The sequence below is a fragment of the Phacochoerus africanus genome, chromosome 1, assembly GCF_016906955.1.
Source record: "Phacochoerus africanus isolate WHEZ1 chromosome 1, ROS_Pafr_v1, whole genome shotgun sequence".
Taxonomy (NCBI): Eukaryota; Metazoa; Chordata; class Mammalia; order Artiodactyla; family Suidae; genus Phacochoerus; species Phacochoerus africanus.
In genome coordinates this window covers 108,059,898-108,086,595 of record NC_062544.1, presented here as the reverse complement: position 1 = coordinate 108,086,595, position 26,698 = coordinate 108,059,898, and the positions used below count along the sequence as shown (strand labels likewise).

Below are 26,698 nucleotides of genomic sequence, written 5' to 3'. Positions count from 1 at the left end.
TTCATCAGTATCTTAAAGTGTTTACTGTGCAGGTCTTTCAAGGCCTTTGTTAGATTTATTTCCTGTTATCTTGTTCTCTTGGATGCTGCTGTAAATTGGATTGCTTTTTTCTTTCTGATGGTTATTAATGTTTAGAAACACAGCTGATTTTTGGATATTGATTTTGTAACTTTACTGAATTCATGTAGTCTAATAGTTATTTGGTGGAATGATGTAGAAAATTGGAACTTGAAAACCCCACTGTTTGTAGCATATCCAGGACATCCACAACATGGAAGAGATAGTGGATTCTAATATTAACTTCCCACAGTGCCTTTAGACTACATGTGGACTACTACAAAGGAGAGTAAGGTCATAACTTTTTGTGAATTGGATGTGGGAAAAGCTTGGCCTCTATCAGGAAGTGTGATGTTTTCTCTGCTTTTTTTGGTGGGTATTGACATGGTGTTTTGCAAAGTTACCTACTTTTCAGTAATTTCAAACATAAAGTAAACCTGGAATAGCAGAACAAAGTACTATTTATCTGTAGGCTCAGACTCCCCAACTGTCCTTGCATTCTTGGACTTGCCACTTCACACAAAAATACTCCAGTGTGTTTTAAGCAAGACAAACACACTTCCAGGAAATCTGCATGTAATCTACCAATGAGGAAATTCTTAATCGTTCCCAGTTTATGATCCCATCCATAGGCCCACTCCAATTTTCACCAGGTGCCACAACTCTAGGGAAATGTCTGATCCAGCTTTCTTTTCAAAACCTTTATCAATTGAAAGTACATGAGATGAGAAGTTCCTGTCATGGCTCAGTGGAAATGAATCTGACTAGCATCCAGGAGGATGCAGGTTCAATCCCTGGTCTTGTATAGTGGTTAAGGATCTGGCATTGCTGTGACTGTGGTTGTGGCTTTGGTTGATAGCTACAGCTCTGGCTGGAGCCCTAGCTTGGGAACCTCCATATGCCATGAGTGCAGCCCTAAAAGACCAAAAAAAAGAAAGAAAAAAAGTACAGGAAATGAGAATGATCTGGATGTCCTTCTCTGTATAGTAACATATATCAGCACTATATTTATATCTTTATTGTGATTAAATGTACATAACTTTTTCTATTTAAAGGATGTTAAGGACACAGTTTTTTTTTTTTTTTTTTTTTTTTTTTTTGCTGCATAACGCACACTCACAATGTTAGACAAGTAGACTGAGGCTTCAAGGTTAGAGGGGTCTGATCCTGTTCCAGTTTTCAGTGGCAAGAAAGAATTTCTGGAACTTTTTATGTTAGACTAGGAGAGGAAGTCAAATTGGCATAAACAGGCCAATTTTTTGGTAAATTCTTTTATGTTGCAATAGTTATAAACCACTAACAAATGATTAACAAGACGTAACAATGATCTGAGCGACATATTTATTATGTAACAATTGTGAGACAAAGTCCAATTCAAAACATTATGATGATTCTGTATTAGTTTGATTTTAGAAATGGAATAATCCAAATCTAATTTTCCAATAAATTTTCTTACATAACCTTTAAAGAATTTTTTATTCTCAGCATTTGGCTCTGGGAAATCTTTATAGGCAACATTTTCACATTAGAGAAAAAAATTACATACAGTGTTAGGCACAGGTTAAAAGGGATGATATTCACAAAACTATAATAATTACAACAAATCAATACTTAATTGAACACACATTTGTTTTTCAACCATTTAAATAATTAGCTTTCAATAAATTTTTAAAACATGCTTCAAAAATGGTTAACATCTCCCCTCCTTTCTAATACACTAGGGAAAAAATTCCTTATTTCTTCAGCAGTAAGAGCCTCAAAAATGGTGTCCCAAACTTGGATTCACCTTGTCCTCTTGAGAAACAAGCTGAAGTTTTGGATATGGTTTAAAATATTGGAGTTCTTGTCGTGGCTCAGTGGTTAACGATTCCGACTAGGAACCACGAGATTGAGGGTTCGATCCTGGCTTTGCTCAGTGGGTTAAGGATCTGGCATTACCGTGAGTTGTCGTGTAGATCACAGACTTGGTTCGGATCTAGCGTTGCTGTGGCATTAGGCTGGCGTCTACAGCTCCAATTCGACCCCTAGCCTGGGAACCTCCATATGCTGAGGGAGCGGCCCAAGAAATGGTAAAAAGACAAAATAAATAAATAAATAAAAATAAAATATTATCCTAAGGGAAATACCAGTAGAGAGAGAAGCCCTGTGTTTAGAGAGCTTGGGGCTGGGCTGTGTTAGGGCTCCAGGAAAGTTCACACAATCATGGATGTGGGATGACTCAGAGGGGCTTTAATCAGCATTCCAATGATTGGAAGACTGAGGTTAGAAGGGGGTCAGAGATCCTGAGTGGTCTGAATCATTTTAAACTTAACTTCATTTGCTGGAACTCTTCGGGGAACAAGGATTTTCCTGGATAGCGTTTGTCCATGAAAAATTATTCACCTCATTCAGTGAGTCACAAAAAATTCATTGTCTGTTGGTTACAGGCTACCAATAATTAAAATATCTTAATAAGTAGGAAAACTTCAACTCTTCTGTCACTGTAGACACTTTAAAAAACTCTATTAGAGGGCTTGTGATGTTAGTCTCATATTCATTCAGTTGCCTTCTCCCCATTTAGTTGCTCTTTAGGTAAAATTTGGTTAAAAAATTTTTACTACCCATCAATCATCTGTTTTGGACTGAAACTGTCCATAACTGGCTGTAAAATACACGTGTATTGACATGTGTGACCTGTTACGCTGCATGTTGAAATTGTGTTCCATGTGGAAATGAGTTTCATGACTTCAGAGCTATACTGAATGAGATCTGTTTACACTTAGCAACATTCACTCGACAGAAAATAAAAATATAGGAGTTCCTGTCGTGGCGCAGCAGAAACAAATCTGACTAGCATCCATGAGGATGCAGGTTTGACCCCTGACCTTGCTCAGTGGGTTAAGCATCTGGCATCACCAGGAGTTGTGGTGCAGGTTGCAGATATGGCTCCGATTCTAAGTTGCTGTGGCTGTGGCGTAGGGTGGCAGCTGTAGACTCGACCCCTAGCCTGGGAACCTCCATATGCTTTGGGTATAGCCCTAAAAAGACAAAAAAAAAAACAACAAAACAATGTATGTCTTGAACCCTGTAGAATCCCCCATTTTCGTACCACTACAAATATGTTCTTTCATTGTAGCATCTTTTCACTCAGTCTTGCCAATCAGATAAGACATGCCATAAGATTGGGAGATAAAACCTTTTTAAAAAGAGTTTCCTAACAGAAATTACTTAAAAAAAAAAAAAAAAACAAGCCTACTTTTAAAGCAGCTGTTAGAAACTTTGTTCTTGTAACATGTAAATAATACTGTTTTATCAAATTGTGGATTTAAATAAGAAAAACTCTTAAGTTTATCTCTTTAAAAAGGAATACAGATTTCTGTGTTATTTAATGGCTTCTCCACTCTTCCAATTCCAAGGAATGCAAAGGTCTCCATCTTGCATAACAGAGTAAAAGTGGGAAACGCAGAGGCGCATCCCCTGCAGATAAGGCAGTGATTGCTCTAGAAGTCTCTGACAACAATCCACCATTTGCATACTAGAAACACTGGGCTCCTTATAAAACTTCTCCAGAGAAAATTTCTTTGTAGAAGCCTGCATCAGTTCGTGTTCCATGACCTTCAACCTGTTAGGTTGAAAATAAACATACTATGGAAACCATGTACAAATCCCTGTGTCCTGGTGCTGTGAAATGAAAAGCTTTTTTCCTTTAGTTGCCCAGGCCTCCCCTCCGTCTTCAAAAGGCTGACTCAAGAGTTAATGATTAGGATATGGTATTACAGCTAAAAACTAGTTAAAATGATAATGATTTATCTTCTAGTTAGAGTCACACTGTGTGCCTGGGTTGGTTTTCTTTTCCTTTGAAACAGGCCCTAACACTCCTTTCTTTTTGTAACCAATCTTCATTGTGGAGAGAAGGTCAAGGTGACCACCAGAAACCGTGACCGGACCACCTAACTCCAGCCTTGATGACTTGGAAATGATCTATGGAAGGAGAATGCAGGCACCCTAATCCTTATCAACAGCCTGCTGTTTCCCCCCCCCCCCCCAAGCTAAACCTATAAAAACCTCTCAGGCGGAGCCATAGTTTTGAGGTGTTCACTTGCTGTGGCCTCCTTTGACTGGCAAAGCAATAAAGCTGTTCTTTCTGCTTTACCCAAAACCCTGTATCTGAGACTTGACTGATGCTAGCGTACAGAGGCTGGGTTTCAGCTGCATTATTGCCACAAGCCATACCCAAAATAAAAGGACATAAAAGGTAAAATACACTTGTATATATTGGGGCTATAACTTTCTACTCTCAGTACTGAAAATGGTATCCACAAAAGCCCAAAGACTTGTCTGCAGTCATCATGCAGCACCTATAAAGTCACTTCCACAGGTATTCTCTACAAGTCCTTGTTCAACCTTTTAGCAGTAATGGAGTAAAAATAATGAATACCTAATTTAAAAGGCTCTTAATCTTTTTCTCCAAGCAGCTGTTGGTGACTGAGGAAAGCAGAAAGCTGAGTGAGACCCCCAGCTTCAGGAGCCTCCACAATCCAACCCCAGCCTGGGACAGCGATGCTCTAGGGGTTCCCAGACACCCACAGGACCAGGCACCAGAGGAGGCCACCTGCTCACCTGCACAGTGGGCACACTTTTGCCCTCAGCCAGCAAGGGTAAGAGATGGGCTACATGCCACTCTTGCAGTCTGGAGAAGGTCATGGGGGTGTCTAGGAGGACAGGACCCAGACATTAACTTACAACAGTAGTTTTGAAACCGCTGAGCAACAGAGAGTCCTGCAGAGGTGCTCAGAGGGCCCTCAAGTATATGGGTGGCCTCTAGTCCCTTTTCTCTTCAACCAGGGCACCTGTGAACCTTTATCTTTTTTATAAATTGGGTTTCCACTTGAGAATTCACTTGAGATGCAGATAAAGTGCCTGAAAACCATGGCTTACTGCAGGAAAGAGGGCGATCTTTACCAGGAGCATGGGCTGCAACCCAGGTAGCTGGGGGAGGGCAGGGAGCACAGGGCAAAGGGCAGGAGAGCAGCCAACAGGGAGGGATACTTGGTCCAGAGTCAGGTCTGCAGAGGGCCAGGGTCTGGGGCAGGTTCTCCATGGGGGAGAGGCTGGGGTGAGGGTGCCCAGGGCCAGGGCAGCGTCAGCAGATTCAGGGGTGGGTCCTGACTGAAGGCTCTGGGCCAGGCACTGACCCTGACACTGGTGGGAACAAATGACGAAGTTTCTGCTGTGTGAAAGGAGCCCGGCTGACCCCAGGGAACGGAACAGGCACGTCATTCTGCTCCCATTCTGTCCAGGGAGGACTGACAATAAATGAGGAAGGAAAACAAGATGTCAGAGGAGGATGGTGGCAGGTACAGAGGAGGCAGCAGAGAAGAGGATGGTGGCAGAGGAAGCAGTGGAGGGGAAGGGGGAGGCCGGGAAGGTGAAGCAGGAAGACTGGGGGAGGAGGGCTGGGTCAGGAAGGGGAGCCTGCGCTTCTCAGGCAGGAGCAGGATGAGGCAGAATCTCAGGAGGCAGCTCGGGCAGCGAGGCTTCGCAGGCAACTTGCTCCTGCAGCTCTGCTGAGAGCCCCCTAGGGTGCAGGGGCATGTGTGGAAGCCTGGGTGCCAGAGAGGTCATCACAGGAGGCTCAAGGCTTAGGCCAGAGTGCGGCAGTAGAGGAAATGAGACAGGGTGAGGTGCTGGGGAGACAGAGAAGGTGAGAGAGGTCTTGGTGGCCAGGATTTGGGGAGTGAGGAAGTAAGACAGGAATCGAGATGACTCAGGGGCTTTACCTGAGCAACTGGAAACGTTCACTATCTAACCTATTTGAATTTTATTTCTTTTTCCCTCCTTTATTTTCTCTCCATAAAATCTACGTGCACTATTCCAAAGCTATAAGATGCCTACAGCGAAACCAGAAACAGCAGCAGCGAGGAGGTAGCAAAATTATCAGCCCCAATGTTGGAAGGAACACAACACACATAAATGCTTACCACAATCAGTAAGCAGACTACTGGTGCAACAGGATCTGGCCCAGAACTGTGGCCAGTTCTACAGGCACGAGGCAGATACAACTCCTCCACTTACTTTATACATAAAAAGACCCCATCATCTCCTGTGAAATGGATGCTGTCCACAGCTCTCTGCTGTGGCTGCCCTTTCTGTTTCACATCCTTGTCTTTTTTTTTTTTTTTTTTTTGCTTTAGGGCCACACCCGCAGCATATGGAGGTTCTCCGGCTATAGGGGTCAAATTGGAACTGAAGCCGATAGCCTGCACCACAGCCACAGCAACGCCAGATCCAAGCCACGTCTGTGACCTGCACCACAGCTCATAGCAATGCCAGCTCCTTAACCTACTAAGTGAGGCCAGGTTTCGAACCCACATCCTCATGGATCCTAGTCAGATTCGTTTCCACTGCACCACGAAGGGAACTCCACATCCTTGGCTTTGAACGAGCAATGTATGGGGACCAAGGAGGGACCTGGCAGTGGAGAAGTAAGTAACCCTGCACACCTGGGCCAGCACCTCCACCCCCAGGCCTCCTCACCCTTCTGGACACTTGCCTGGGCCTTGTCTGCCACAGCTTCCCTTCTGACGCTCCTGTTCTGTACCCAGGGCATCAGCCTGGCCTGTCTCACACAAGCCCCCTCCTCGGTACCTCCAAATGACACTGACGCGCTGGCGCCTCCTCTTAACAAACTCCTGGAGGTTGGGCCCAGGCTTTCATCTTTCTAACAGGGGTGCTCTTCCCAGCTTTGGGCCCAGTAAATGCGTCTGAATGAATCCTGGCAACCAAACCTCCTTAAGCCACATCTTTAAAAAAACAACAACACTCTTTTGAAGGTAACACTCTTCTTCATAGCAGATATATAAGACATTATCAGGCACGCCCTCCCTGACTACAAAATGACTGATTCCTTCAAAGACACAAACAGCACAGAGACAGCCCTATGTCAAATTTAATGACAGTGCAGATGAAGCTTGCTTTCTACCTGCAGACTTCAAAATTTTAAACAGTGAAGACTCCTATTAATCTAGTAGTAACTATTTTTTTTTCCCCTCGCCACCACCTCTTTTCCACCAGGAGAATTTCTTTTTGATATTCTGTTCTTTCATTCTGTTCCTGCCTTGACTTTTATATTAATAGGACCTATTTCTCAAATTGAAGTACGTGGTAGTAACGCAATTGAGGTTATTGTACTGAGAAAACAGCCACATCCAATCCCTGGCAGAACAAGGTGGGGGATAAATAAATACGGAATTCCTAAGTTAAATACAGTTTAATACAGTCTATTTCCTAAGTCTAATATAGTTTTAATGTCCCATATTTATGAGTTCAGAATACCTGATTTTTTAAAGATTAGATTGAATGGTAAGACAGGAAGAGGGCTAACAGCACTCACTCTTCTTTTCGCTTCATGTTCTCTCTCGCCTGTTGGGCTTTGGTGAGAATAAACCACTGGAGGTTGGCTAGGTCGCAGAGGGTCGGGATGTTAAAATGGCCCAGTTCATGCAGGCTTGGAGCATATCTGTCACTGTAATAAAGCACACAGAAAAGGAAAAATCATCAACTTTCCATCTCCCACCCTACACCCAAATCAACAGTGTTATTAATCTGATTAATGGAGAAGGAATTTATCAAGAAAAAAAAAAAAAGAAAAAAAAAAAGAAAATCCACCTTAAAGGTATAGCAAAAGTGACTTGAAGTTTGGCTGTCCCGAGAGACACACTTTATCAGGATGACCACACACTTCCTGCCCTGAGAACTTCCTTATCTGTAAAACTGGGGCAGTAGCCACTCCATGGTGAGGCGGTGAGAGCTAAAGAGAGAATGCATTTAAGTACCAAGCACAGTGCCTGAGAGGCACACAAAAGCTCAGCTATTGATGTAACATTAATTGAATCCTCTCAAGTTTTCCACAGGACTGATCTGCCCTGTAAGTGGCAATACATTTACAGAAGGTTCTAGAGACTCGATCATTCAGTCCTCTCATGTTGGCTTTTCTAATGTGGAAAAAAAAGTGTTGCCAACAGAGGTAGTGGCATTGCTTTCTTTAATTCCTAAGAATCAGATGGAAATACAAAACAATTTAACGCATGTACACACACCACCCATCTGAGTGACTGAGTAGAAGTCACTGTTTTGGATACTTGCCTGTTAAGGATCATTTGTAAACCACGCAGACTTCGAGGGTGAAACGGTATTCGACTTTTCGAAAGTCTGTTATAGAACACGTCAAGAAGAGAGTAGTATTCTTCAAGTGTCAACACTGGCTGTAACTCTTCAATATAAACAACTTGGATGCCACCCAGAAGATAGCTTATTTGATCTTCCAAAAGCATCAGCCTCCTCTGCAGGTCAAAATAACTCGGTAATCTCTCAAAAAGCTACAGTGTTTAAAACAAGGAAGAAATACTTAGTTTTGTTACTTTAATAACCCAAGTTTAGGATCCTAATAAATGATAGTGAGACATTTTGAAAATCATTCTCCTAGAAGGAAAGTTCAAGTCAGTGGTAAGAAAAAGATGATGTAATGCTGGAAATATTACTACTCAAAACGAACCCTTGTACATCTTAGAGATTTTTAGATAGGAATTGAAGAGACTGAAGAAAAAAAATGTTCCAAATAAAAGGATGCAGGTTAAGAATCTTAAACAGTATAATAAAGCCACAGGCTCATGGTCAGGATGCAGGGAAACAAATTCTAAATCTGAATTCAGCGTATCAAGTGCCATGTCAAGGTGAAGGGACTGGAGGGGCATGTAAAGTTTTCTAAAGAAGTCTAAGGCGACCAATATGAAAAGATAAATAGGATTTAGAGATGGTTAGATGCCTTGCTAATTACTAGAGAAATGCCAATCAAAATAACAAACTAGAGAATGCCAATCAAAGTTACAATGAGGTATCACTTCACACTGATAAAAGTGGCCATCATCAAAATGTCTATAAAAAGCAAATGCCAGAGGGGGGGGGAAGGGAACCCTCCTACACTTGGTAGGAATGTAATTTGGTGCAGCCACTATGGAAAACAGTATGGAGGTTCCTACTAAAACTAGAGTTACCATAGGATACAGCAATCCCACTCCTGGGCACATATCTGGAAAAGATGAAAACTCCAATTTGAAAAGACATATGCATTCTTACGTTCACAGTAGCGCTTATGACAGCCAAGTCATGGAAGCAACCAAAATGTCCGTTAACAGATGAATGGAGAAAGAAGATGTGTTACACACATACAATGCAATACTACTCAGCCATAAAAACCAGTGAAATCATTCCATTTGCAGCAACATGGATAGACCTAGAGATTATCAAACTAAGTGAAGTAAGGCAGGAAGAAAAAGATAAATACAAAATGACAGCACTTATACATGGAATCTAAAATATGACACAAATGAATCTATTTACAAAACAGAAACAGACTCACACAGAAAACAAGCTTATGTGTGGTACTATCATTATGGGGAAAGAGAGAAGGATAAAGGAGTTTGGGATTACCACTTACACGATATGTAAAATTGATGATAGCAAAGGCCTACTGTATAGCATGGGGAACTATATTCAATATCCTGTAAGGAACCATAATGGAAAAGAATATCATGAATGAATCACTTTGCTGTACACCAGAAACTAACACAACACTGTAAATGAACTCTATTTCAATTAAAAAAAGGTGTAGAGAAGGGTAGATGCATGTGGGAAAGTTTCAGGGGAAGAAAAAAAGCCTGTGTAAATCTGGAAGCACAAGTAGGGACAGCATGTTCAAAAACCAGGAGTCTGGTGTGGCAGGTGTGGCCTGAGTGGGAGGAGGTGAGGCTAAGGAGGCAGGTGGCGCTGGATCAGGGAAGGATCTGTGTGCTACATTAAGGACATAAGATTTTATATAGAAAGGTACAGTTACACAACTTTCAGAAGAGTCGAAAGGCGTTAAAAACTGCTATAATAAAAGCAACAGCAGTTTAAAAATTCTACAAGTTGTTAATACACTTCTAACACTTTGTGAAAAATAATCTTGCTTATACTTTTCAATTTTTCTCTCAATGGGTTACTCCTGTGTAAATGTTATCTACTTTTCAACAACTTTGCAGATAACTGTAGATTCATACATCTTTCATCTAGTTTCCCCAGTGGTGACATCTTGCAAAAGTATATATACTGTCACAGTCAGGAAGTAGACATGGCTACACTCCACTGACCTTATTCAGATTTTATCAATCTTGCTTGCACTCGTGTGGGTGTAATTAATTGTATGCATTTTTTCGTTTGTTTTTCTTATGCATGCCTGTGGCATGTGGAAGTTCCCAGGCCAGGGACTGAATCTGTGCAGTTGTGACCTATGCCACAGCTTTGGCAAACGCTGGATCCTTAACCTGCTGTGACACAAGGGAACTTCCTAATTGTATGCAGTTTTATCACGTGTAGATTCATGTGACACAACCAGTCACCATACAGAACAGTTGCACTACAAGGATCCCTGCTACACTTCCAGAGCCACGGACACCTCTGCCCCTCGACCCCTGACAACCACTAATCTATTTTTTCTATAGTCTTATTATTTTACAAATGTTATACACATAGAATCGTACACCGAATAACCTTGTGAGACTGTTTTCACTGAGCACAATGCCCTTGAGATCCACCTGAGTTGTTGCCTACATCACCAGTTCATTCCTTCTTATCGCTGTGTGATGTTCTTTCGCATGGATGTGCCAAGATTTGTGGAACCATTCCAACACTGAAGGATATTAGGGTTTTTCCCTAGTTTTTTGCTATCGTGAAGAGGTGTGTACAGTTTTTTGTGTGAACATGATTTTTTATTTCTCTAGAATAAATGCCCCAAAGGGCAGCTACCAAACCACATGGTAAGCACCTGTTTAGTATTATAGAAACTGCCAGACTCTTTTCTAGAGCACCTGTGCCATTTTACAGTCTCAGCAGAAATGGATGAGTGGTCTAGTTTTTCTGCATCTTTGCCAGCATTTGGTAGTGTCATTGTTTTTCATTTTAGCCATTCTGACAGGTGTGCAATAATACTGCAGTCTGAATTTGCATTTTTCTTTGGTTTTTCATGTGCCTATTCATCATCTGTATGACCTCTTCTGTGACACATCTGTTCATGTCTTTTGCTCATTTTCTAATTACACTGTTTTCTTACTGTTGAGTTCTGAGACTTCTTTATATATTTAGATATAAGATTTTGTCAGATATGTGGTTTGCAAGTATTTTCTACCAAATATTTGATTTAAACAGTTCATCAAAGAAGATATATGGATGTCAAACAAGCACATGAAAAGATGCTCCACATCATTCATCATTAGAGAAATGCAAATGAACACAATGAGACAGTACCATAATGATAGTACCACACACTTATTAGAATGTCTAAAGTTAAAAAGATGGCCACAGCCAGTACTGGAAGTTTCTTAAAAGATTAAAATACCCTAACCTAACCAGTCATTCCTCTTTTAGGTATTTATCCAAGAGAAATGGAAATATATGTGTAGATAAATGTTCATAGCAGCTTTATTTCTAATGGCCAAAAGTTGACAGAATCCAATGTCTATCAATAAGTGGAAGGAACAACAAACTGTATACATCCATATGATGGAATACTACGTGGAAATAAAAAGGAATATATTCTTTCTTTTTTCTTTTTATGGCTGCACTCGCAGCATATGGAAGTTCTGGGTCTAAGAGGTTGATTTACAGCTGCAGCTCCAGGCCTATGCCACAGCCATGGCAATGCTGGATCCTTAGCCCACTGATGAATCCAGGGATCAAACCTGCATCCTCAGAGACGCTAGGTTGGGTTTTTAACCTGCTGAGCCAGAACAGGAACTCCATAAATTCTTAATGCATACAAGAGCATGGATGCTTCTCAAGATAACTATGCTGAGTGAAAGAAATCAGATCTACCCCACAATACTCTGTGATTCCACTTATATAAAACTCTAGAAATATAAACTAAGTTACAGAAAGCAGACCAGTAGTTGCTTGGGGAGGGGGTGGTGGGATGTAAGCTAGGGTTAGGAGCATGAACTTTTGTGGGTAATGGATGGGTGCAATATCTTGATTATGCTAACAGTTTCATGGATATTTACACATTAGGTTATACACACTACCTATGTGCAGCTTACTGTACGTCATTTATACAGAAAATCTGTTAAAAACAGAACAACAGAATGTAGGTCTTTAGGCTATGCTTCAGAAGAGACCACAAAATTTCCAAATAACAATGGATTTCAGAATTAGTTCTCTAACAATTTTAACTACATAATATTACACATCTGATCTGCAAGCAGTTGAAATGATGATTAAAAATCTTTTTTAGTTCACTGACATATTAGCATAATTTGAAACAAAAGTATATGGAAGGCAAATCAGAGATATTGTTTTGCTTTTAGAGCTTTTTCTTACTTTTGTCCAGTGATGATGGACATCCATTGTTCCTAGCATCACATGGCCCACTGCACTCATCCCGGACCGGTCTGTAAATATTATTGTACATCCTGATGATAAAACACAAACCCTTTGGTCACTGTCCTGAGAGGCTTCATTCTTTTAGCACTGTGCAAATAATTACTTAAATTTTGTGTATAAATGCAGGATTAAATTCAGTAGAAACTTCAAGGCTATTTTATGTCACTGTTTTCTTCAAAGGAATGGATTAAAAAATTCAGCTGGGATAAAGTCACATTTATGTAGGCTTTTAACAGTTTTCCTCTAGAATTTACAGATGCTTATAGCAGTAAAGGGATATGTCTATCAAAAGCGAATGGAAATTATTTACCTTTTGCATTTTTAAGTGTTTCCAAGTTCTGCTGGGCTAAGCGGCCTAAACTGTGCAGCTGGCTGCAGCGATGGGCGATGCCCCAGCTCCTCTGCCACCTGGTCCAACAGAGCACACCGGCTGTTAGCCCCATGCCCCCGAGGGGGAGACGGGCACTCGGCCCCACCTGCTTGAGCCTGTGAAAGCCTAGGAGTTTCCCTCTCAAGTAGACACACAACATATTTCCAAACTAACTCATATTTTAAGAAGCGACCAAATGGAAAATGAACTGTTTACTAGATGGTAAAAATATTACCACTAAATTCTGTTATCCAAAGATTTAAAACAAGCAAAAACACTATGTTGTTTCTCTTTTAAAATAAGAGGGTGGAATGGGAAAAACTCTGGAAAAAAATTTTTTCTTCTTCACACAGTTCAAGGGTAATTTTGTCTTAGATTTAAATTCCAATTAGGAATTCCAGTTAGGTTTATCAGATTAAAAAAAATATTCTAGAGAAAGTGATTTTTATGACATCATGTAATCTGCTCATTTTATGGGTGAGCATTAAATCTCAGTGAAGACACAATGGAACGTGATATTCACGTGATGTCACAGAGGGGCTGCTGTGTAAGTGTCAAGGGCACGGGTAGTAGGTGGTAACAGAAAACCCACCTGTGAACTCTAATTCTGTGATTTACTAGTTCTGCGACCTTGAACAAACTGCTTTGAGTCTTCCTAAGGTTTCTCTTTCCTATAAGCAAAGTGAGGGCATGTCCCACAGCACAGGTGGTACAAGTCAAAGGCGATACCATACATTCGTAAAGGAGTAAAGCACTCAAACAGGCTCTCAAAGAACTTAGGCTCCTTCCGCATCCTGACACCAATTCTGGTGAATGTCATTCCTGATAAAGTGAAATTAGCTTTAAAAATTACTCTTTTAACCCACAATGTCATTGGTCACAATGCTTCCTCTTGTTGGAGACTTGTGAATGAAATTAAAAAGTAGTTAAAATTACTGTTAATTTTCCAGTAAGTGGAGAACCCTCATGCTCATTCATGGTTCTCAAATGTTCTGGTCTCAGAACCTCTGTGTACTCTTAAACACTGAGAACCTCAAAGAGCTTTTGTTATGTAGGTTATAGCTACGGATATCTACCACAGTAAGAATTAAAGCTGAGAAGTGTCTCCACTATAAAATAATACTTCTCCTTATGTTTAAGAAACTCTTTCATTTTCCTAATCCCAGTCTGCTTCATCAGATCTTCATAAATTTATTTAGAAAAAGTTATTTTCATGCATATTAATTTGTTTATAGACCTTTAAAAAGGATCTCACTCTTGTTTTTAGTTAGCAAAGTCTATGTTACTAGATTATGGCATTGCAGGAGCCCCCTATAAAGCTTGGACAGGACAATAAGAGAGCAGCTTTCAGCACAAATCCAAATATCCCATAGGCTCCAAGTGTAAATGCTTTCCTTTGAAATTTGAATTATCTTAGACAACTACGATTTGAATACATAACAGAACATGCAAGTACTATCTGTATTCTGCAAGCACAGTACCCAAAGAGTCAAGAAAAAAGTCTTGATAATGAGGGCTGAAAACAACACAATAAGCTACAGCAAAGGCAACAGCAGTTTAAACTTTTTTTGCCTTCTTTTTAGGGCCGAGCCAATGGCATATGGAGGTTCCCAGGCTAGGGGTCGAATTAGAGCTGTAGTCACCAGCCTACGCCACAGCCACAGCAACGCCAGATCCAAGCCGCATCTGTTACCTAAACCATAGCTCATGGCAAAGCTGGATCCCTAACCCACTGATCGAGGCCAGGGATTGAACTTGCATCCTCATAGATACTAGTCAGATTCGCTTCCACTGACTCATGACGGGAACCCCCCAGCAACAGCAGTTTAAGCATCAGACCAGATGATACATATCAGGGTTCTACAAATGGGGAGTCCCACATTTGCATCACATGATTCAGTCCTTAGAGTTGTAACAGCTGTCACTTTTAGAATAAACTTCAGCATATATCTTTACATAACTGTGATTTTGAGTTTATGAAAACCTAAAAATTAAAAAATCAGGTCATATGGCGACTGTAGTTAATAACACTGTATAACATTTTTGACAGTTACTAAGAGTAGATCTCAAAAGTTCTCATATATATAGTTTCCAACTATTTGTGTAACAGATACTAACTAGACTCATTGTAATCATTTTGCACTGTATACAAATAATGAATTGTTATGTAATATGCCTGTAACTAATGTTTTATGTCAATTATACCTTAATTTAAAAAAAGAAAAAAAAAAGTCATGTTCTCTAAAATAGAACCAAAGAATACAACATTTGTTCCTCTCCTTTTCTGTTTCTAAACTTGAATGCCAATTTTACATGATAGGGAAATCATAATTTTTTACACATTATATGCATACAGAAAAGGATTTTTGTTTTTTCTTTTTAGGACCACACATGCGGCATACGGAGGTTCTCAGGCTAGTGGCTGAATGGGAGCTGTAGCCACTGGCCTATGCCACAACCACAGCCATGTGGGATACGAGCTGCGTCTGCAACCTACACCACAGCTCATAGCAATGCTGGATCCTTAACCCACTGAGTGAGGCCAGGGATCGAACCTGCGTCCTCAATGGATGCTACTCAGTTTGTTTCCACTGAGCCACGATGCGAACGCCATAGAAAAGGATATTTTTCTTACAAGCTCATAATGTTAAAAAACAAAAACAAAAACTATTAAGCTAAAAATGTCAGTATCAAAACCTTACTTCACTAACTTAAACAGAAAATTCCTAAGTTTCTTACACAAATAAACATTTGATTACTTTTATAAAAAGATAATTGAAGAATATTTAGTTATCAAAATAGAGATGCAAATGTTTAACTGTTAGAGACTTTTACTAATAGGTAATAAGTTTACTTTAATCTCTAAATTAATGGTTTTCTCCATTACCTGATATCTGAGAGCTCCAGTTGATGGGACAGTTCATCTTTTAAACGACTGAGTTCTTTTCTAAGTGGCAAACTATTCTTCAGCTTTTTAACTGCACTCTTTCCATTGTTATCTAGCCAGGATCTAGAAAGAAAAAACAGACACGTTGGAAAACTAACTATAATGCAAACATTTCGCCTACTGAAAGACATGATCATTACCCATGATCATGGTTAACTGAGCTTCCAACCACACCTTTACCAAATTATAAGTACTCCTATCAGGTTTATCCTTTTAGAGTAAATATCTGCTTCTAAAGAAGCCTTCTTGGAGAACTGCCAGCACCCATTAAAATCCTATTCTAGCTACAACTTCTTCCTTTGTCTATCAAAAAAGGTTAAATTTTGGAGTTGCCATTGTGGCTCAATGGTAATGACCCTGACTAGTATCCACAAGGACGCAGGTTTGATCCTTGGCCGCGATCAGTGGTTTAAGGATCCAGTGTTGCCACGAGTTGTGGTATATAGGTCGCAGATGCGGCTCAGAACCTGCATTACTGTGGCTGTGATGTAGGCTGGCACCTACAGCAATGATTAGACCCCTAGCTTGGGAACTGCCGTATGCCGCACGTACAGCACCCCCCCCCCAAAGTTACACCTAATCTGTTACTGTATTTCCAGAAATGGGATGATTTTTAAAGAATTAAAGATACTTCAAAGCTCTCTTATGTTTACTGCACCTCTGAGCAGCTCTGCTAGGTCTTCGCTCCATCAGTCATCCACAAGTGAGGGGAGGGGGGACGTATCCTCTAGATAAAGGTGTTCCGCATTTTTTTTGATTCATTAATTATGTACAACCTACTCCTCCTTTAAGAATACTGGTAAAGGAGTTCCTGTCGTGGCTCAGCAGTTAACGAACCTGACTGGCAACCATGAGGATGCAGGTTTGTTTGATCCCTGGCCTCACTCAGTGGGTTAAGGATCCAGCGTTGCCATAAGCTGTGGTGTAGTATAGGTCATAGACGCGGCTTCGATCCCCGTTGCTGTGGCTGTGGTGTAGGCTGGTGGCTACAGCTCTGCTTAGACCCCTAGCCTGGGAACTTCCATGTGCTGCAGGTGTGGCCCTAAAAAGACAGACCAAAAAAAAAAAAAAAAAACTGGTAAAGATTGTGTCATTTCCGCATGATGCATGAGAGAGAAGAAAATTAGTAGAAATATTTTACTTTATACTGTATTATGCTACTGCAATTCCCCAACCTTTTCCTCATTTATTAAATAACACATGTTAATCAATTTATGTAAGAGAAAGGTTGATTCGTTAATAGAATTACCAAATGACATGCCGTGTTTGGTTTGGGGACCAAATGTCTTAAAATGTAGAATGAAATATTTATCTTATGATTACATATTCACAATCTGATTTTGGAATTCTTACATTTAGTGTATAAGATTTAACTGGTCTAGTTTCGATTTTTTGTTTCATTTCTAAACACTCAGATGAAAATGAAGGCATTTAATATCTATCTATTCAATCTATCTGTAGATATAAAGATACAGGAGGTCCCAGAGTTCCCGCTGTGGCTCAGCAGTTAATGAACCCGACAAGTATCCATGAGGATGGAGGTTCGATCCTTGGCCTTGCTCAGTGGGTTAAGGATCTGGCGTTGCTGTGAGCTGTGGTGTAGTCGGACGTGGCTTGGATCTGGTGTTATTGTGGCTGTGGTATGTAGGCCGGCAGCTGCAGCTCTGATTCGACCCCTAGCCTGGGAACATCCATGTGCTGGAGGCGCAGCCCTAAAAAGACACACACACACACAAAAGAATACATATTTTCTCACTCTGGCCACCGAGACCTTCAGTAGCAACTGAATACATGTGGCAACTAGATCTTGGTTTCTAAAAATCATTCCCTTCTAGAAAGAACTAGAGCTTCTTGGCAAAATGGCTCAATCAAACCCTGGGGCAGGGATAGTCCAGATGGGTCTAGAACACCTTGGTGGATCAGAAAGCAAGAGAGTTCTTAAAAAATGATGGGGACACAGAGGCCAGCTTGAAGGGATGATAAGATTAGGAAATTACCATTTGGCAACCATCATAATACGTGATTCAGCAAAAATCATCAATGAATTCTAGAGCTAAGTGGTACAAATTGGTGAGTACAAGGATAGTTACAAAGCTCTAATTATCTCCTCAAAAGACACTAATTGAAGGGTAAAATAGTTACTTTACTGTGGAAAAAACTGGGAGACATCACCTTAATCAAATGACCTAAGTTAATATCGCTACTAATGGGGTAAATCAAGATCATATGCCTCCTACATAATCCACTGAAAACAACAGGCATCACTTTTGGGGGTATTACTGCCAAATATAAATAACCTGACTCTAATTATCAGGCGATACCAGTTAAACTCGCTCTATAGCTCTGTGTGTATGTATACATGCGTGCATGCATGTGGATGTTTCCTCGAAGAGGAAGCATTTTTGCAAAGACATCAGAGTAAGGCCATTAACTGCCTCTAATGACAAAAGTCCTAAGAAAGCATTTTTAAGATCTGATTACAACGCAATTGACAAAGAAACTCTGGTTACTGTTGAGACATCATACTGTATTAATCTGAGGCTTATCACTCATTTGATAAAGCTCTCCATGTATTTTCCTAGTGAATTTAACTCTCCCCCTTCCCTGACTAGCAACAGTTTAAACCTGTCCTTTGGAATTCAGGGAAGGTCAAGGAGGCTGAATGAGGCCTATTTCCTGAAAAAGAAATGGGGGACACAGAAAGGCTTGTCCCCAGGGGCCCCACAAGGCCTTACTGTTTCAGTACTAGACAGAAATATTTTGGGTGTCAGTAGTTTCAGAGGGAGGATAAAGCCAGGACTGAGAGGAGAAGAAGAACGAAAGGGTGGCCTAAAGGTGTTTGGGCTACAACCGGGCCAGGGAGAAGCACAAGGAAGGATTCTGATGCTATTTAACTTACACTAGTCCTTTCTAAAAGAAGCATGCAGAATATAATTTTCTTTCTTAGGTATGTGAGGTGCCTCCATCAAATTAATTCCCCACGGCTAGTTCGTTCCTTCCATTTCGATGGAAAAGGGGGAACGGGCATCAGAATCATCTGCCTGCTGAATAGGGGCAGCAAATGGGGGATCTTCTCATGGAAGGAACAAACATTGTGCCATTCAGATGGGGGCTTAAAGACAGTTTTTGTAGTCTTTTTGCATTCGTATGGAATACAACATAGAAGGAGTCTAATTGAGGCATAGATAATTATTCCTATTAAGAAGGACTGAGACAAAGAATTTAACTGTTCCGGAAAGAACTGAATGAATAACCTCTGGAATCCAGCTTAGCATGTCAGAAAACCAGTCTGAAACTGCAGTCACTACTTCAGAGGCATTTGCATCATTTACTTTCTGTACTTGGGCTTTTATCTCATTAAGCAAAGCAGAGATATCTTCAGTCATCCGGTATAAAAGCACAGCATTTTGAGTGAATGATGGCGCGGGTTCCTCCTTGAGAGGCAGTGAGGCCGTCTAGGGCCATTCTATTTTATAGGATTGCCTTTCTCATTAGGAGACCTCAGCATTTAACAAGGTAATGCTTCTCTAGCTATCATTTAAGAACTTAGCTAGAGCTTCTACACGGAGAATAACACTCTCCAGGCCTATGTTGGGAACAAAGAAATTGATCAAGTGGTCATGCCATCTGAAAACTGACTGAGTCCACCTATTATGAAGATGTCCACCTTGGGCCCAAGGGAAACCGAGAGTGTATCTGCCAATGCACCCTAGAGGAAGCCAGGGTCACAAGCTAGTTCCTCAACTCCAGCAGGTCCCATTAGGGGCCCTCCGATAGATTTCCAGTCTCCATATCCAGTCAGTGGCAAACAAGTCACAACTTTTTAGCGTGATTAGATTGAGACATTGTCCCTGGGGTGTCCATCCGAGGAACCAGGTAGAATTTGTCCCATTTCAGACAGTATGGTTCCTCTATTCCCAATATAGGGGTGCCTTGTCACTTAATTTCCCAAATTCAGAAGTGAGCCAGAAAAGGCCATCCCATACCTGGTCAAATCCCTCTAAAGACACAGTGGAGGTTCTGTACAAGTTTCAGTCCCTCCACTCCTAAATTTAGGGTAGTCATATTGTTTTTAGAGAAAAAAAGAAATTACGGCCTGGTTCCTTTAGAGGGTTAATAGGCCACTGTAGATGATACTTTGCCCAAAGTTACAAAAGCTCTCAAAAGCAAATCCAGATCACTTAAAGGAAAAGAACTTCACATAATCTGTTGTCAAAAGTAGTGTTCCAAGAAGACTTTGTTCTTTTAGCAGAAAGAGAAAAGCCAAATTCAATTTTTTTTTTTTTTCGGTCTTTTTTTTGCCATTTCTTGGGCCGCTCCTGTGGCATGTGGAGATTCCCAGGCTAGGGGTCTCTTTGGAGCTGTAGCCACCGGCCTACACCAGAGCCACAGCAACACGGGATCTGAGCCGCGTCTGCAACCTATACCATGGCTCACAGCAACGCTGGATCCTTAACCCACTGAGCAAGGGGAGGGATCGAACCCGCAACCTCATGACGAATCCTGGTCGGATTCGTTAACCACCGAGCCACGACGGGAACTCCCCAATTCAAGTTTTGTACCAGCTTTCCTTTAAAAGTAATTTACAGTTAAATTTATTCTAAACTTAGTCCCGACCATGCACAAAACTGTTTTTTTCAGTGTCCATTTCCCACACATCTTGTATCATTTTCTGTATCCATATTAGTCTGTCCCTTATTTTTCCATCCAGAGCAACACGCTACAAGACAGACATACTTTCTTTTCTTAATAAATGCAACTCCATTCCTCATGCCTTATTGAAAACACACATCCTATTTTTCTAAAGCAAACATGGACTGTCTTTTACAATTTCTAAAAACGCGTTTTCCTTATAGAGGAACATTAGAGGGTGGCACTGGACATATTGATTAACAGTCCTAAATAACTTTAGTTTCTGTTGAGTAACTGATGACTCAGTGCCTCAAATGACTTCCATTAAACCTAGGTACAATAAGGTATTTTATACTTAATGTGGGTAACTCTAAAGACCACCTATATTAATTAGATCAACAGACTTGAGCTTTAATGCTAGATATTATTCTAATACTGAGTATTTCCCAGTTCACATCAACTTAAAGTTAATTCTGGCCAGTTACTTCTGTATTTTTGAGAATTTATATAAGTGCTTAATTTCCTTTAAGCCAATTAAGTAGTGCTCATTTACATTTTAATTTTGATGCCAAAGTTGACATGTATGATGCACATATAAAGACAAAGAGGTCTCATGGCTTCATTTTCTAAGTTTAACCATGAGTTAGATATTACAAATAAAGCTCATTAGTTTAAAAATGTGCTTTGCAAAGACTTCTTTTCCCAATCTTTTCTTTTCAGTCTCAGGAACTAGAGATGGCCTAGATAAGGTAAGTGTTCCCAAGAACCCAGATTCAAGGCACAGGGTGAGAAAATAAGTTCTCCTAGGACTTATTCCCTCAAGGTCATAATTCTGAAAATAATTTTCTCAAGCTTGCTTTTTTTGTTTGTTTTTTAATTGTATATGCAAAAAGAACCATCTTTAGAAATTTCAAAAGTCTCACCTAAACCAATTATGACTTGAAATTTGAAAAACACTGACTTGAATAGTGAATAAATGCATGATATAAGTTAAATCATGATTATAAAATTCCCAAATATTCTACAGAACTACTGCCAATGTTATAGTTTTCCAATGTGGCATTACATGGACACTAAGACTGATTCAGAACTTAAGACACTGAAGTGAAATAAAACTATGGGTGCCAACTGCAAAGAGAAAAATGGAAGTCTGACATTTACTGGTATTTCGGTAGTTAACAGAATAGCATTTCAATGATCTTTCTATAGTTCAATAACATGATTTTTCAACGGGATAGACATGACATATGGGACAATTTTATTTAGATACAAATAGATCTTGTTGGTTTCTTCTGAACATAAATTGTATAATTAAAATACATTTCGTTATAGTATTACTTGATAATCAGAGAATATATGCAAAATATGGAAATACTAAAAGCTACAACACAGAGTAGCATTTCCTAATTTTTTTTAGACTGGTAAATTCTTTTTGCTATAATATACAATTAAAAACATCCCTTAAGTATTAAACATTTCATTTTATACTTTGTATTTAGTACCTAGTAAAGTGATTTTGTAGTAAGATAAAGCACAATTTCTGAGAAATTCAAAATTATACAGTATGTCCTAAAAGGTAGATTGAAATATAATTACCGGATGTATGAAAAATAGATTAAATGGAGCTTTTATGACCCGATAATTCTTCTATGTTGTGTTTTAAAAAAATTCAACTGATATATTTTCATGATTTCTGTGTTTTATTTCAAAATACTGAGATAATTTCAGCCTGCACTTCCCTGCAGAAACAAAGGAAAAAAATTATTTGAAATTTTACACTAAATAAAACCATTTTCTCTTTCTAATGTTATGTTCTAAAATATGAGAAATATCATGTTTTCAAGAATAAATTTTGATCAGGTGAATGCAATTTGTAAGTCAGGTGAAGATCAGTTTGATGTAAATCTGAAGAATTATCTATCTTTTTTTCCCCTTTTTTTTTGGGCTGTGCCCATGGCATGCAGAAGTTCCTAGGCCTGGGATAGAACCTGTGCCACAGCAGTGATCCAAACTGCAGCAGTGACAATGCCAGATCCTTAACCCACTGAGCTACTAGGGAACTCCCCATAATTACCATTTTTATGCTCCTTCTCAGTTATATAATTCTTTGCATGGTCCTTATATATCTTTGTCTATAACCTACATATATAATAAAGATAAGTTAAACAATACAAGAATGAAAATAAAAAAAACTGTATGGCCAAAATGACCATGGTGGCGAACAGGTTTTGGCTGAGTTACAGGTAGCCTAAATCTCCTGACTAGGGGGCAGTCACTCCATACATATGATCTGAAAGCTCTCAAACGTTTCAATAATTTTATAATTATTTGCAAAATAATCACAAATTAAAAAAACCTAATAATTAAAAATAAGAAACTGATATAGATACTACCCTGATTTTGATGACAGAAGCTCCTGGAATCCTTACTGGCAAAAACTAACATAACATAAAACAACATGTTGAACAAACCCTCATCAGGGGTTCCTTCAAAAACTGGGCAATGTCCACATTTGGGAAAAGGTCATGGTTGGTTGGAAGGGGCTCAGGGCCTATGTGAGCACACTGGACCAAGGAGACTGGGTAAGGTTATGGAAACAAGAAATATGAAATCCTCCAAATTTGTATAGCTGTCATAACTGGGACATCAGCACTCCAAGGTATGCTGGTAAATGCAAACAGATTTTTTTTCTTTTTTTCTTTTTTTTCAGCATTTAGTCTATACTGCAATTTACTCAAAGGGCCCAAAGAACAGTTTATATCTTCCCTTTGTTGCCTGTTTTCAGTACAGAGCTATCCTCTCCTATCCTACCCAGTCTAGCCTTTTTTCCTAAAATTATACTTAGTAAAGCTTAAGGTGTGATGATCTGGTTCATGTAAGTCATGAACCAGATACTAATGCTCAAGAAATATAACCCGGAGTTCCCGTTGTGGCGCAGGGGCAACGAATCCGACTAGGAACCATGACGTTGCAGGTTCCATCCCTGGCCTTGCTCAGTGGGTGAAGGATGCGGCATTGCCATGAGCTGTGGTGTAGGTCAAAGACTCAGCTCGGATCTGGCGTTGTTGTAGCTCTGGCGTAGGCTGGCAGCTACAGCTCTGATTCGACCCCCTAGCCTGGAAACTTCCATATGCTGCAGGTGTGGCCCTAAAAACAGACAAAAAGAAAAAAAAAAAAAAAAAGGAAATATAACCCAAGGACCTCTGAGAAGAGCCTTAAAAGCTAAGCAAAACACAAAGTGGTCGATTTAGAAGAGAGGCACTGAATAGGAAGATTTAAGGTGATACCAGGCAACTCTCAATAGTCTATAGCCCAAGAAAAACAGATGAAAGCAAAAGATACGAAAATAGTGTCACACCAAGTACCAGCCACAACCCTATTCCAGCTCTTTTGTAAGCAACTCTGAATGCTGTCTGTTTCATTTAGGAGAATTCAGTATTATTTTTATTTTATTATTATTTTTTTTTGTCTTTTTGCTATTTCTTGGGCCGCTCCCGCGGCATACGGAGGTTCCCAGGCTAGGGGTCGAATCGGAGCTGTAGCCACCGGCCTACGCCAGAGCCACAGCAACTCGGGATCCGAGCCGCGTCTGCAACCTACACCACAGCTCACGGCAACGCCGGATCGTTAACCCACTGAGCAAGGGCAGGGACCGAACCCGAAACCTCATGGGTCCTAGTCAGATTCGTTAACCACTGCGTCACAACGGGAACTCCGATAAAAACATTTAAAAAATAAAATAGGAGTTCCCGTCGCAGCGCAGTGGTTAATGAATCCGACTAGGAACCATGAGGTTGCGGGTTCGGTCCCTGCCCTTGCTCAGTGGGTTAACGATCCGGCGTTGCCGTGAGCTGTGGTGTAGGTTGCAGACGCGGCTCGGATCCCGAGTTGCTGTGGCTCTGGCGTAGGCCGGTGGCTACAGCTCCGATTCGACCCCTAGCCTGGGAACCTCCGTATGCCGCGGGAGCGGCCCAAGAAATAGCAAAAACAACAACAACAACAAAAAAGACAAAAGACAAAAAAAAAAATGTTTTTATCTTCTGTCTTTTTGGGGGCTGCACCTATGGAGGTTCCCAAACCAGGAGTCGAATCAGAGCTGTAGCTGCTGGCCTTTGCCATAGCAACACAGGATCCCAGCCGAGACTGACCTACACCAGAGGTCACGGCCAACGCCAGATCCTTAACCCACTGAGTGAGGCCAGGGATCGAACCCACGTCCTTATGGATACTAGTTGGGTCCATTAACCACTGAGCCACCATCCTCAATACTGATTTTAAATCAGAGTTTTTGAGCAAACACAAGGCCTCTGTTATAAACAAGGCTAAAACATGTAATGCTCTGTCACTGTTAATTTCATTTTGGCAAAGCTAAGAAAAGAAAGATCCAACCAACTAGTAATGGGTTGACTTCAATGTTTGACAAATACATAGCTACTGACAACTGGATATGGATAATAATGATTAATAAATTAGAAAGCAAACTTCCACTGATTTCAATTTCTAACACAGTGGTCTATTTAATTTACATTGTTATCCTCTTTAAGAGTAGGTAAGTCAAAATGACATGCTTTGAGCTTGTCCTGGAAATTGGCAACATGAGAGCTTGAATTTAGAAGTCCAATGAGCTATCTATTGTGTGACAGAGCTCAGAACCTGAATTTAAAACAAAGTATACCTCTGAAGGAAATCAAGAATTCTTAGTAACACAACACAGAAATTTCTTTAAGACAATGTATCTCTTGCTAAAAACAGCAGGTATCTTTTAGTAAACACTAATGACATTAACAGAGGAAGTGTTTTTTTAAAAAATAGCCCTTTACTTTCATTGCTAAGTCACTTCTGCTGCTACCATCATTTATTGACTACTTTGCATCTCCACATTAAACCAAGTTCTCCATCCTGAGCCTCCAGTGCTTCATATTCACACTTATTCAAAAATTCTTTAATTCAGTGTAATAAAAATGCTGGCTGGATTTTATGAATCTATGAAGCAGATTGGTAGAAAAAGTTAATTAAATCATTATCTCTCTTAAAAAACTCACTACTTAGTAAAATGTAATATAATGTATGAGTCTACTTTTATTAAAGACTGAAGAGTTTTATTGGATGAACTACATACAAATAAGGAAATTCTCAGCTTGGTCAGGGAATCCAGTGGAATACCACTTAACCTTGGTGAATTGGCTTTTCACAGTTCCGATCTGTTCGTATTAGTTTGCTAGCTGGCTAAGTCTGAGTGCCAGGTCCCTGGGACAACCTTCGTGATGGTGACACACCTAGCTCCAGATCAAAACTGTACCCTATGAAACAATCAGCTGAACCATGGACTAACTGCTTCTCTAAATTTCTTTAATATGCTACCCTTAAGCCCCTCTGGCTTGAGTTAAGCTCCTACAATGCTCATTCTTGCTTTTTTGCCTTGACTTATCCAATCCCACTTTCCCCCCATACTGTTTAGGCCAGACATTCCCAGTCTTTTGTTCATCTGGACACACTGTGAGATAGAGTGTATCTCCCCTAAGAGGGAAAGCAGTTGTTTTGTGGGCTGGATCCCAGTGCATTCAAGGCTGAGACCTTCTCTTCAGCAATCTGCTTAACTCCCACTCAGCCTCTGCGTGGAATGCACGCTCTATCATCTCTTCGGTTTTCTAATCCCTATTTCTTACTGTCTCATTACTTCTGGCCTATCATTAAGTTAATCATTTCCTGAGCACATTTCCTCTCTGTGCTGTTTACAGAAGAAAATTTGAATAATTAAAATCCACATATTTAGGGAGGAGATTTATCCATCAGTTACACATACAAACATATCAGAAAGGGATCATCGGCACAGATACGAACCACATGCCTTTAGACACATACCGGTCTGCCTTTCTGTTTCAGATTCTGCTACCTTCCTGTCTCTTCCTTGTTTGGGATCAAGCTAGATAGCAAGGGGAGGAATTCCTGAGTTAGTACAGACAATCCACAAAGCAGATACTCTGCCAGAGAATAACTACATTTTGCCCTTACTATAATGAGTGAGGATGCTCTGGGAAGACACCAGATTCTCTGGACACAGATACAACCAAAAGAACAGAATACGGTTGGTCTTTATGGAGTCCAACAATGACGTACTCAAAAAAAATTAACTGTGACTTTACAAACAAGACAAATGATAGAGAATTTGTCTGTGCATTTTTTGTTTTTGTTTTTTTGGTAGGGCCACAGCCATGGCATATGGAAGTTCCCACTGGCTGACA

General features: G+C 40.3%; 1 protein-coding gene across 1 annotated transcript in view; it reads right to left on the bottom strand.

The window, feature by feature from the left end:
- Positions 1 to 3,014: 3,014 nt before the first annotated feature.
- The window catches only part of TCAIM (T cell activation inhibitor, mitochondrial), a 53,757-nt gene continuing 30,073 nt past the window's right edge, over positions 3,015 to 26,698 (bottom strand). Inside the window, 6 exon segments of the mRNA XM_047771457.1 lie at positions 3,015 to 3,658; positions 7,430 to 7,561; positions 8,182 to 8,414; positions 12,445 to 12,536; positions 12,818 to 12,915; positions 15,765 to 15,887. Coding sequence (XP_047627413.1) covers positions 3,418 to 3,658; positions 7,430 to 7,561; positions 8,182 to 8,414; positions 12,445 to 12,536; positions 12,818 to 12,915; positions 15,765 to 15,887 — 919 coding nt within the window. The 3' untranslated portion in view covers positions 3,015 to 3,417.